Genomic DNA, 14,081 nt, shown 5'->3' with positions numbered 1-14,081 from the left:
ATTCCAGAGTGCGAAACAACAAATAGAGAGGAATGGAGATCTCTTCATAGTTCGGCCTATGGAACAAATGTTCTGTAATGGGCCAGCTAAGTAAGTAAGTACCCCAAGTGCTGCCGGCTAGGGCCTTAAGGACTTTATTCCTATATTTCAGCTTGTTGCAGATAGCTGTGACTGGCATGCGCGGACGACGCGGATGACATTCAACTCTGTTCTCATAGATTTAGTGGCGGATATTTGCATACTGCTCGCGCTGTTAACGATCTCAATGCCGTGGTGGAAATAAAACAGTTCCAGAGATATCACTCCCTTTTTCACTCCACGGGTCTTCGATTTATTGTTCCTTAATTCTAGTTCGACTGGCGCCCATACATATAATTGATTATCCAACGTTTCAAAATTGGTCGGGGGTAGTCTGTTCGAAGTTCTCGGTGTGAAATATCAAAGACTTTTGATAAGTCGAGCGCCACCAACACTGTCCGATTGCACAGATATGGCGCACAGCCCAGTTGTAGTGTTATGCTGCTTAAGCGGGGTACACATTGTCAGTTTTGAATGACAGCTTTGTTGTTGCTTGCTAGTGTGGCCGTTCATTATTGCCATTCATCACGCAACCACAAAATATTTTGTGGTTGCTGGACGGTTGGACAGATATCGATAATTGCAAAAAATCATCATTTAAAACTGACAATGTGTACTGTACTTTACGGAACCCATTCTGATCATCGGCAACTGGAGAGCTATTTCTAATGCTGGAGAGAAAAAAAAGCCTCAAGAGTCTTTGCTACGGGCGACAAAAGCGAAACCGATCTGTACGATTTACCTTTGCTGGCATCCTTGCCTGGCTTCAGTAGCGGGAGCACTCTGCCCATTTTCCAGACTTCGGACGCCATTAGGGTGGCTAGCGAGAAGGAGAAGCTTTTGTAAGATATTCGATTCCAGGTTCATACAGCTGTTTCCGAATTACCATGGAGTTACCGCCAGGGTTTAGGCTTTGGATCATCCATTGTAAATTTTGGCTGTTCCTCCTCGGCAGGAAGAGATCTAATGCGACGCAGTACTCTTCTTTTTGTCCAGTCACTCCAGGGGAATCAACAAATTGTCGATTAAAATAACTTGCATACCTTCAGTCAGCGTAACGTCGTCAATCTTGATTGAGGTCTTAAAATCCTTCTATCCAAGGATCGAGAGTGACTTAACCGTTGACCGCAATTCGGATTATCTGGTCACTTGTTCCGCTTGTGCTCTGTGACATATGCAATTGCTTTTTTCATGCGAATTATTGGGATTTATATTCTTCAGTAGCTGTCTTCTAACGGTATAAAATGTGTGTTTTGATATCACAGAAGGTAAGGAAGATATCACAAAATATATTTACCATAATTATTTTTCCCAATACCCCAAAAACACACAACCGCGTGCGCCCACTATCTTACCTATGACACAACTGCCAACTTTTGGGAGATGATAGATCTTCATTAAACTCACAATTTTGCTTTTAACGGATTTTTTCTAGCAATTGTATTTTGCGAGAAAATCGGCGCTGGAGTAGCCGCCCCAGTGGCGAAGGCGCCCCATGTTACCATATATAGGTCCACGTTTTGATATAGCCCCCATAGGGCGATATCTCCCGATTTTCGGTATTTTGAAGGTTTTGGCCTCATTATCACAACGAGATGGCTGAAATTTGGTATTTAGTCTTCGTTGGGGGTATTAAACTTTCCCCCAGAAATTTTTAGGTATAGGTCCACGCCATCGTATAGCCCCCATAGAACGGTACCTTCCGATTTTCGGTATTTTGAAGGTTGTGGCCACATTAATCCACCGAAATGGCTGAAATTTGTGGTGGAGGGTATAAAAAGTTCGGCCCGACCGAACTTAAAGCTTTTCCTACTTGTTGCTACTCGAATATCTATGAACATATGTGTGTGTGCTCCAATAGCCAGATGGTGCAAATCATTAATCTTATCAACGTGTCCTCGTCGTCGGAACTCAGCAGCTTGTTTTTGTAACTCATTGACTTCGTTCATTTAATTATTCTTCAGGTAGTTTTTTATATCTAAACCTTATGCTTCTTAGTTTCTCCTCTTTACTTTTCTACGCTTGTATGCCACTTTGATTTTGATACTGAAATGGGGATTTTGATACTGAAGTTGATACTGTCATTTGCATGAAGTGTATAATAAATTGTCCAACACGCACGATGAGTAGCATGTGATGTATTTTGAAGACCAACATTTCCTCTTATTAAAGACCAATAGATTTTCTTATACAAGACTTAAAGTTCTTCCTATAGAAGAGTAAGAGGTCTATAAATAAAACTTCAATATGTCTTCCTATAGAATGTCAAGAGCTCTTATTTAAGGACAAAAGTTCATCCTATAGAAGAGGTCTGCATATAGAAGAGCAATATGTCTTCTTCCCAAAAAAATGTATTCTTATAGAAGACCAACCTAGGTCTTAGGCCTAGTAAAAAGCGAGTAAGAGGTCTATACACAAAAGTTCAATATGTCTTCCTATAGAAGGTCAAGATCTCTTATTTCTGCATATAGAAGAGCAATATGTCTTCTTCCTAAAAAAGGTATTCTTATAGATGAACAACCTAGGTCTTGGGTCTAGTAAAAAGCGGTCTTCCTATAGACAACCACGACGTCTTTTTATAGAAGACTGAGAGGCCTTCTTATAGATGACCAAACGTAGGGATGATCATACACGGGTAGAGCTTCAGTTCGAATGTGGAGTTGCATTATCAACCGGTTGCTTGGCCCATTGAAAAATAACAGTGTTCGATAGGATCCACTACTAACCAAGTAGGCGGTCACGTCCAAATGCATGTGAGCGAATTGGTAGTCGCATATTCGTATGGGGGCGTTGGTATACCTATTGTATTCGCCCGGTGCACATTATTTTACACCTAAAAGGATATAAATTGCATTGGCCATATTTTCTTTATTAGTTTTGAATCGTCTTTGTCCATCTATCAACGGATACTAGCCCATCTTGTGCGAAAACTTTTGGTGTCCCATTTAAATTCATTCACTTCTAGTAAAAAAAATAAAAATATGTAATTCAAACTTGTTATATATCACACCAAACTATATCTACATTAAATAACTATATACACTTTTGTACATGATACGCTTACAGAAAACAAGCCAAATGTTTTTCATTTTGTTATTTTGTTACTTACAACAAAAACAAACTTGTTAACATTTATTCAAACAAAGTTGATATGTGTTGAGCTTTATGTTTTTCTTTTTTAATAACACTATAACTAGGTATACATAAATATTTTCCACAACAAAATACCAAACAAACCGGTTACGAACAAAGCCAAACACAAAAACCAAACATTTTTTAATATTAAAATTAAATTTTTGCTGTTTAAAATGAAATAAAACATCCCCGCCCTTCTCATTTGCAACAGTAAAAAAATAAATATTTCTCTTATATTAAGCTTAGTGCATGAACAAGCATGTTTTGTTTGAAGAAAAACTTTTTGTTGTTCATACTGATGTTTTTAATACTCTATTCATGCATATACATATTTCAATGGTCATTGCTGTGGCCATTATCATCCACTCCCCACCCATCCTACCAAATTTCGATTTCAATATTAAAGTTTTAATTTTTAGTTTGGTTGGAAAAAAGCCATCCCATTCATTGTGTAAAAAAGTACACAAATGTTAGATAGCATTCATTCTAACATTTGTGTACTTTTTTACACAATGAATGGGATGGATTTTTTCCTTTAAAAATTGAAAATATTTGCAATGGAGCACCATAAAAATTCTATTCCACATTTTGTAGTTCCTCCCCATGCAGTATACACTAGCATGAACTCCACACCCAGCTGAAAAGCTGTGGATGTTCACCCAATGTTCTGCAAGTACTTAAAAGACGATTAAGGATTACGAAATTACACATCACTGACTTAAATGAGAATGGAAATTGAGAGGGGGAGATGATAGTCAATATACAGGTCATTCCGATTAAGTGTAATTCGTGTGAGTGCAAAATGTACTTTAGGTCAAAAATGTTATTGGCACAAATTTCTGATTTAAAATATGTAATTTTTCTCGGATCAATTGTCAGTTTGCGGTGAGACAAATGTAAATATGGAATTAAGCCAGATTTCACACAAATTCACAATTTTTTGTCAAAGTCGTAGCTGCAACCGCAACATTTGCATCTTCTTTATTTCAAATACCTTACAAAGTATAAAGTTAAAAAACTGTACTATTATCTGAGTATAACTGTAATGTTATAAACACTGCCTTAGTCTAAGTCTAAAGCACGCACACACATTCTCTCATTGCTGACAATCAATTGCATGGTATAAAACTCCCATTAAAATATAGCCAAGTTATTGCCAAGTTTTGGCACGTATTTAAACATTTTTCATTATTATTGTCGGTCGAGAAAAATGTGACTTAAATGGTTTAGAGTTAAATGATGTTGCGGCAACAACTCAGTTTCAATGAAAAGCAGCACATTTGGCCAAAAGAAAATGAATTTTTTAAAGAATATTTTTAGTAACAGAACAAGAAAATATAAAATTTCCAACGAAAAATACCAAAGTTAAATAAACAAGCGGAAAAAACAATGCCTTACAACCCGTTGTAGAAAATTTGCTGATGAAAATGTTCGCAATCTTCCTAAATGCCACTTCTCACACATATGTTTATCTCTATGAACATATTCTCCATGAAATTCAACTACGTTTAATAAACTTCATCTAAATGTTAACTTTTATTACATCGCTCATAAATATGTTGTTACATTTTATATTCTGACACTTCCATTATAGCCACTTTTGTTTTGCCTATCTTTAGGTCATCTCCTCAATTCCCAAGTTCGTTTTTGGTAGCTTTTGTGTGAAGCTTTGCCACTACTGCTGCTAATCCATGTTTCACAAATGAAATGGAAATAAACGTGAGGCTTTTGTATTTTATTAACAATTTATACAACCGCCATGGGTCGTGCCAGTGACACTCTTGTAACAGACACATTGCGGCAGGATCTAGATAGCAGTGCGAATGTGTACATTAGGGTAGACATGTTTTGTTTTTGCAAATGATGAGGAGTTGTCATGTTTTAGAGAACTTTAGATAATTTGTGTGGATTACTGGGAACCTTTCTGGAGTAATGGATAGAATGATTCTGGACTTGCCCCTGATGAAGATTATACCGTTATATGGGGGGCAGTGGAGGCAAGTTCCTACAACAAAAATCAAAGCGATTCTTGAACAGGCCCTAAACTGAACTTTACCGAAATTTTGTGTGGGAAGTACCCGAAGCAGTGGACCGATTGAGTCTCGACATTATCAGTGAACTATTAGTATTTATACCAAAATTCATCTGACAACGCCAACTCCTTCTATATTTCGCCACCGTTTGTTTGAACTCGCGACATAGTGCAGCGTTTTTTTGAGGTTATGCGCCATTATCTCGGGAACTAGGGACTTGCCCTCGAAAAAGATTACAATGACGTAACGGGGACCGCACGAACATCCTGTTACAAAAAATTTCATAACGATTCGTGAGGTGTCACTAAACTGCACTTATTCCAAATTTTGTGTGGGAGGTACCTGAAGGAGTGGACCGATATAAACCATATTCGAACCTGATATATGCCTAGAGGTAGTATTACCATATGCAAAGTTTGGTCCAATTCGGTTACTCCCTTCGAGAGTTATCGTGCGCACAAGTATTGCGACAATTTTTGAACATTTGTGGGTGAGGTACCTGAAGGAGTGGACCTATATGGCCCATCTTCGAACTTAAATCAAATCTGGACATAATATTTCGATACCTAAAATTTGAACCGAATCGATTGGTCCGTTCGAGATTTATCGTGCGCACCAGCCAGCCAGACAGACAGACAGACGGGCGGACATTGCTAGATCTACTCAAAATTGTCTGAAACGGATACTTGGATACTTGGGGTCTAGTGTAAATACCCTCTTTAGCCTAAAGGCTGAGGTTATAAAACCCGGCCATCTGTTCTGTTTACCAGATTCGCATCCACCACATGCCAACAGCGGCGGGATGTAATAAATTTAGGGAATGGGTGCACTTCCGAGGCTGGTCTGATCTTTGCCTTCTTCAACTTCGTCGTCGAATTCATCTTCATCGTCGGAGTATGAGACACCCCCGTAATCTTTCCAACAGCAACAAACGCTGCATCTAACACAACATGTTGCAACGGTCTCCTCAACAAAGTCAGAGAAATTGAAGACTTTATGAGACGGATAAATATCGTTGTCGCCGCGATATAGAAAACAAAGCTCATTGACACATGTAACTTGCAACGTTGCCAAAGGATCGTATAAGAAGCGGAAAAGGAGGTCTTATCTTCCTCATACACTAGTCTGTCCAGTTAAGGCCTATCTCGCTTGAGCTGGAATCTAGTGATTCCAGAGTAGAGTAGCTTAAGCTGTACATACCGTCGATGAATAGTTGTGTCCTGCGTTATATGCTCGACATTAATTCGCTTTTGGTGGACAATAACCGTCTGGTACTACATAGAGGATTTTAATGCTCATCATTAGCTTAGGCATTCCGTCCTAGTCCATTGCCAGAGGGTTACCGAGCTGGCCGAGCATATTAATAGCTCCACATTTTGCACGAAGACGCTCCTAGGAAAATAAAAGTTGATTTCCACAACTCTCCAGCCATCACCATTTCTTCACCCGGTCTGATAAATGACGTATCCCGGCAATCCGTCATTTCCCTTGAATCAGACCATCTTCCTATCATCGCCCCGTTAACAGACCACCAGACTTCATAAACTCTAACCGCCGTACTTTTCTGAACCATGGAAAGCTAAAAAGGAAAATGTTCAGATAATTTACTAATCACCGCTTCTGGGAGCTGCCCATTCCCTCAGATCCTCTGGTAGTTGAGAGAATTTTCCGGGACATCATCACAGCTGCAGCTGCTCGCTACTTACCTGTTAGTCAAATAACCGAAATCAGACCAAACGGGACTAGTAAATTAGAGTGTGAACCCTAAGACCCAAAAGTTAGGGAACCTTCTATTGAAGTCATTAGGCTAGTAAAGAGCCGAAAAAGTGAATAGACGAAACTATGCAACATTGCTACAGGAAAGAAGATAGATACCGGCGACTCTTACTTTCAATGGTGTGGCAGTAACTGACCCAATGAAGTGCGCATGCTATTTTAACCGGCAGTTTATAGAGCACCCCGAGAGTGATAAGGCGAAGAGAAGTGAGCTATGCCGTATAAGAAAAGCCCTCCCAGCCGATGAGGTACCACCACAATTTACGACGGGCGATGTTGCTGACGTCATTCGAAACGCGAAGTCGTCCAAAGCGTTGGGCCCATACGGAGTCTCAATGATAATGTTTTATAAACTGGATGAATCTGGAGTCGAATATTTAACTCCTCAATTTGTCGTTAGCCACCCATGTTGTACCAGAAGCCGGGAAAGTTGGCAGAGTGGTTCCGCCAGCCAGCAGATGTGATTTTTACAGGCCTATCTTCCTCTTGTCGCCAATAGCGAAGATTCTAGAGGCATTGCTCCTCCCAATGATGGAAAGCAATTTCTAGCTGTCCAGCATCAACATGGATTGCGGCACCACAACAGCATAACACCCCATATCCACACATATCAGTCGAGGACTGAACCAGAACAAACCATGCGACCGAACAGAAATGGTGGCTCTTGAACTATCGACAGCCTTCGATACTCTCAATTATGTCAAGCTGTTCCAAGATATAGAGAAGACTTTCCTCCAGCATTTGTGGAATTCAGAAATTAGAAGTCGAAGACCCGCAGAGTAAAACAGGAAGTTCCACAAGGCAGGATGATATCTTCGGAACTGTTTAACCTCCACTTTTCTGAAATTCCATGGATATCATAATATATGCGGATAATTGTACGACATTGGCGCCAGTTGCTACCATCGATGTCAGGTTAAATATCAATATAGTAGACTTTTATTTGAGGAATATGGAAATATCCTTAGCTGAATCTACTGCAGCAATGTTACGGGAATCCTAGTTGACCTCTTATAAATCAATAGACCGATCTGTGATAAGTTATGCCGCACCAGTCGGGTATGGAAGTTTTAGCGCTAATCACTGGAATACGATTCAAACCTGCCAGTATGCCGCCCTGCAACAAGACACCTGATAAAATCTTCACGAGGAAATGAATATTTTTTTCCGGTACATCAGCACAACAAGATGTTTTCAGTCGGTGTAGACTAGTGGACAGGCTTCCTCCACCCAGGTACATCAGTTGATTTCTACGTGACTAGGTTTGTGCAATCCGAATCATTAAGTTCAGAAAAATGAATATTTGGTCTGTAATCGATTAGGGTGACGTAGGGAATGGAAGATACCCAGGATTTATCTTGGTCCTTCTTTCATCTCAAGTGGACACTGACCTCCCCTTGGTGTCACCTGGGGAACTGCCTTTAACACCCGTTAAAGGTAGTGAGCTAACATGTGCCGCGCGTTCACCCATAAGAACATTAAAAACTTTGGTTTGGGCGTCGGGTTAGTAACCCTCCCCTAGAAAAAACATCCTACTATGAAAAAACGAAAGAAAAGAAAACCAAATCCCTCTAAAGTTGACGACCCCCGCAAACGTTTTAAGGACCATGATCTGCGAATCTGCACCTGAAATGTTCGCACTCTTTAGAGAGAAGGTGCAGTTTACGCATTGGCAGATGTACTTGAAAAGTACAAGGCCGATATTACTGCCATACAGGAAATACGATGGAATGGGAAAGGCGTCACAACAACACCTAAAGGTGACGCACTGTATTATAGCTGCCATGACATAAAGCATTAGTTTGGTTGCGGATTTGTAGTTGATCAGAGCTTAAAACACCTGGTCTCCAGCTTCACACTATCTGACAATGGTATGGGGCTGATAGACTTCGCAGCGGCAAAAAACATGGTAGTTAGCAGCACCAGATTTCAACATCTCGACATCCATAAGGGCACCTGGCTGTCTCCAGATCAGAAAACAAGAAATCAAATTGATCACATTGTGATAGATGGAAGGCATTCATCAAGCGTGTTGGATGTGCGTTCGTTCCGAGGAGCAAACATAGACTCGGACCACTACCTTGTTGCAGCAAAGGTACGCACCCGGTTAAACGTTGCAAACAAAGTACGAACAGACACAACACAAAAGTTAGACATCGGTAAGCTGCAATCACAACAGATAGCCACAGCATATTCCACTCAACTAGACCAATTGCTTAATCAAAGCACTCCTCATCCCAATAACATATCAGCGCAATGGCAAAGTATTGCCCACTCCATGCAAACAGTCGAAAAATCCATACTTGGATACCAGAGACCTACACCAAGGAATTCATGGTATGATCAGGAGTGTCGTGCTGCTACCGAAGAGAAAAATGCGGCATTTAGGGCTACCTTACCATCCGTAGCAACGCGTAGCGCACGAGAGAGATATCGGGAGAAAAGGAGAGAGGAGAAACGTATTTTCCACAGGAAAGAGAGAGAGAGAGAGATGGAAAAGCGGGAGTGTGAAAAAATCGAGAATGAAGTCCGAAAATTCTACCAAAGAGTCAAGCATCAAACTGATGGCTTTGGTACAGGCACATCCTCCTGTAGAGACCAGCAAGGTAATCTGGTAACTGATACAGATTATGGAAAGAACATTTTCCAAAACTGTTGGTATCCAATAGCAGCGAAGACGACGAAGATACCACAGTCCCAATCCCAGAAGATGATATTGAATGTATACCACCCGGCCAAGATGAGGCAAAGACAGCAATAAATCGGCTGAAGAATAATAAGGCAGCAGGAGCCGATGGCTTACCAGCCGAGCTGTTCAAAACCGGAGGCGACACGCTGATAAGGTGTATTCATCAGCTAGTTAGCACCATCTGGCAGGAAGAACGAGTACCCGACGATTGGAACCTGAGTATCCTGTGCCCCGTCCACAAGAAGGGAGATAAGACTGTATGCTCTAACTATAGGGGCATAAGTCTACTCCCTATTGCCTACAAGATCGTGTCAGGGATATTGTGCGAACGACTAAAGCCCATGGTTAACGAGATAATTTGACCATACCAATGCGGCTTTAGACCTGGCAAGCCCACCATTGACCAGATATTTACCCTGCGGCAAATCCTGGAGAAGACCCAAGGATTGCAGATCGACACCTACCACCTTTTTGTCGATTATAAAGCAGCCTTCGACAGCCCGCTGCTTTCAAAGGTATTCCAAGCCATGTCTGAATTTGGTATCCCCGCAAAACTCATCCGGCTTTGTAAAATGACTTTAACTGACACCAGGTCCTCAGTTAAAATAGGAAAGAACCTCTCCGAAGAGTTTTGTACCAAAAGAAGTTTCAGACAAGGAGACAGCCTTTCGTGTGATCTCTTCAACATCCTGATGGAAAAGGTTATACGAGAGGCAAACGTCAAAAGAAGTGACACAATCTACACCAATAGTCACATGTTACTTGCATATGCTGATGATATAGACATCATGGGACGATCAGTAAAAGAAGTAACTGATACCTTTATGAAGGCTGAAGGAGAATCTTCTAAATTGGGTCTGGCGGTAAACGGTGAGAATACCAAGTTGATGGGTGTAGACGCGCGATTCGTCCATTGAGCTCGGACCAACTGTGGAAGTTGGTTCCTATAATTTTGAGGTAGTAAAAGACTTCGTCTACCTCGACATCTCCGTAAACACAAAAAACGACATCAGTTGTGAAATTAAAAGAATAATTGTATTGGCCAACAGATGCTAAATTGGTTTAAGTAGGCAGTTTAAAAACAAAGCCACATCTCGTTAAACAAAAATAACGCTCTACAAAACACTGATACTACCCGTGCTGATGTATGGCTCCGAAGCCTGGGTATTTGCGCAAGCAGACATGGCAGTGATTGGTGTGTTTGAGAGAAAAAATCTTCGAAAGATCTACGGACCAATCTGCGTTGACGGTGAATATCGACGTCGCATGAACCACGAACTGTATCTGCTATACAACCACATCAATATTGTTAAACGTATCGAGATGCAGCGATTGCGTTGTAGGTGTATAAATACGGGCCGCTTGGCGGTGCACGCAGAATTGGCAGGCCAAGGAATAGATGGCGCAAACAAGCGGATGAAGAGATGAAATAGCGCGGTATTCCAGAGTACGAAGCAACAAATAGAGAGAAATGGCCAATGGAACAAATGTTCTGTAATGGGCCACCTAAGTAAGTAAGTAGTAATCGTTTAATTAGACATGACTTCGTGTCTCCTGGTTTGGGAATTTATGTTACCAAATAATTCCATTTGTGTGTTAAACCCACCTGTCACAGTTAGAATGAAAACAGAGGTTTGTGTAGCTTAAAGATGTACTTTTTGTTGCAGAATCTTCTTAAATTTACAAAATCTTTCCATTAAAACGGCGTTATATCGGAATGAGTTGTTTAAGCTTCCGACCACCACAAACCCGCAGCCAAACCTATATAACAGCTGTAATACAGTTGTTGATGAAACCTACAGTGGCTGGCCAAAACACAATGATTTCGGACCAATCCGGTACATAAGAACCCGCCGCCGTGGGATTGAGCTGTAATACAGTGTCTAACTTTGAGACGTGGTTAAGATTTCCACTCAATTTTTCCTCCTTTACTCTCTTCCTCGTACTGTTAAAGTTCTTTTGAATGTTTTGACTTTCGTGTGAAAATTCACTGTACTCAAAATATTCGCGAAGTTTGTCAATATTAGAGCGTTAGCGATAGCGTTTGCTTATCTTCTATATAGTTTTTTCTCAGTAAGAGTTTTTTTCTATAGGTAGCTTCACCAGAAGTTGAAACCATCGGTTCTAATTACCCAACATTAACAGGTGATAAATGTGCCTCCACACTGGAGTTCAGTGTCCACTGAAGATGATTGAGCAACCAAATTAGTCTCGAACTGTATCCCGTTAGAACATATCAGAGTGATTGGCATTTAAATCTATTTTAAACAAAATTGAAGATCATTTAGACCTCTGCAGAACTGTTTTTTTCTGTTTTGTTCCTCATATCAATTCAGTGACCTTCTTTTGGAAACTTGTATTCCAATATCTGAAACAAACACCAACAAACGTTCATACCCATGAAAGAGTTTAATGCAAATGTAACATTTGTGGTAATGGCAGCATTATTCAAACTCAACCTTGTGCGTTTTTTTTTTGAAGCGTTGTATTCGAGTGTGCACTTGTGTGTGTATATTACGGCTCTAGGCAACTTTCATATATTCGGGGATTTAAGGTTCTACATATACGTTTTTTGTTTGTTACATTTTGTTTGGAACGATACAAATGTATTTTTGGAGTTTTTGTTTTGTTTGTTTGCCTCTTCTCTCATTCATAGATGGAAATAGAACACGTAATGCTTAAAGTGTCAAATGAAAATAAATTATTTCACCGAAACCAAAAAGAAACAAAACGGTAAAAGAAACAGTTATACACCAAACCATATAAAGTTTTACGTGAACATATAAAGAAGTAGTAGTTAGGAAGGTATGGATGTGTGTTATGGCCGTGCAGGTATGACACAAGATAATCTTAATACATGTCACATACATTCATACGTACATATGTGTGTGACAGTAACGTTTGGTGCCACAACAAACACTAAATGTTGTGTGTGTTACGAAAAAAGTACCGAATCTGTGAAATAAAACTTCGTTATTTGGAGGCAATACAGCAATGTTTTTTGTGAAATTTTTTTCGCTTCAATGTTGAAAGTTCAAGGACAAGCAAAACGAAGACATGTCTCTTTTACAGCAGCAGCAGCAGAAACAGCTACCATCAACTCCTACTAACATTGTACACCATGACACGGACACACACACGTACAAAACCTTGGTAAAGTTTGCTCATGTATTAATAAATTATAAATGAAACTTAATTGTAAAGCAGGAAACTATGCACTCACTACCTTCATTCGCCACTGAACCATAAATTTTCTTTCGCTCATTCATTTTACCAACAATCTATGGCTTCATTACGATTGTAGAATGGATATATGAGAAATATGTGAATATATTGTAGTGTATGTGTGTGTGTGTTTAATATAAGATAGTATGATATGTGTTATGCATGCGTTATACATTAGTTGTCAATTTTCTGTGTAATATTCGAAAGTTTTATAAACTAAGTCCAACTAAGTCCTTATCCACCTTCCATATACATATCCTTGAGTAGAAATGTAAGAAATATTTTTTATAATTTATAATTTGTTACTTTGTTTTTTTGTTCTGTTCCTTGAAAAACAAAAGTTCAAAGATATTTTTCCAATTTTCACTCATACTTTTCTTTACATTTTCTCTTTTTTCTTTTTCCTTCTGCTTTCATTTACAGGGTGCAGCCAGGTTGACAAAGGAGGATATTGAAAAAGTTTTCTCACTTTATGACAGAGTAAGTCAAAGTTCTTAGAATATGTTTCAATTCTTTTGCTGGGTTACATTCCCGTTACCACTCTCTTGCTCTCTGTGTGTTTAGAAAACAAAACAAAAAAATATGAAATCAGATTTGTTATTTCCAGCGGAAGTTAGGAATAAAAAACAAGTAAATCTTCAAAAAATCTTTCAACTGAATATCCGCACAAAACACACAACTTTGTATGACTTTGTTTTTCAACTTCTGCTTTCAAGACCATATTTTTTATAACTTTATAAGAAGTGAAATAAGGGGAAGTGACATGTGGAAAATGGACAAATTGTGTACATAATGCTATCTTTAGTGAAAAACATATTAGAACGTTTGTAACAGCAGAGTTTTAATTCGACAACCTAGAATTATGATCCTCTCAAATAAAATTATTAGAGATCTTAGAGTCCAGATGGTAAAAGACAAAATTTATTACAGATTTCAAAATGGACAAAAAATATATCCCAGAAACGAAAAAGGGGAACTTTCTCATTTATATGATATGGAACTCTTTTATCGCCAGGTCGAAGTAGAGAAGTTTATTACTCGTTCCATTATTACTTTTCGCCAGAGATTGATGAGACCTTCTTTCTTTCTTTTACACAACAAAACTGCCAAAGTGAATCTAAAATAGACACACAGCACGGTGGACG

General features: G+C 39.5%; 1 protein-coding gene across 3 annotated transcripts in view; it reads left to right on the top strand.

Annotated features, from left to right (window-relative positions):
- Positions 1-14,081, top strand: part of Cbp53E (Calbindin 53E) — a 99,882-nt gene that overhangs the window by 79,645 nt on the left and 6,156 nt on the right. For all 3 annotated transcript variants that reach the window (XM_073988303.1, XM_073988305.1, XM_073988302.1), the window contains one exon: positions 13,360-13,416. In XM_073988303.1, coding sequence (XP_073844404.1) covers positions 13,360-13,416 — 57 coding nt within the window. The remainder of the gene's footprint in view (positions 1-13,359; positions 13,417-14,081) is intronic.

This window comes from Musca autumnalis, unplaced genomic scaffold (assembly GCF_047663935.1).
Source record: "Musca autumnalis isolate F117 unplaced genomic scaffold, ASM4766393v1 scaffold_5, whole genome shotgun sequence".
Lineage (NCBI taxonomy): Eukaryota > Metazoa > Arthropoda > Insecta > Diptera > Muscidae > Musca > Musca autumnalis.
This window is presented reverse-complemented; position numbering and strand designations above follow the sequence as displayed.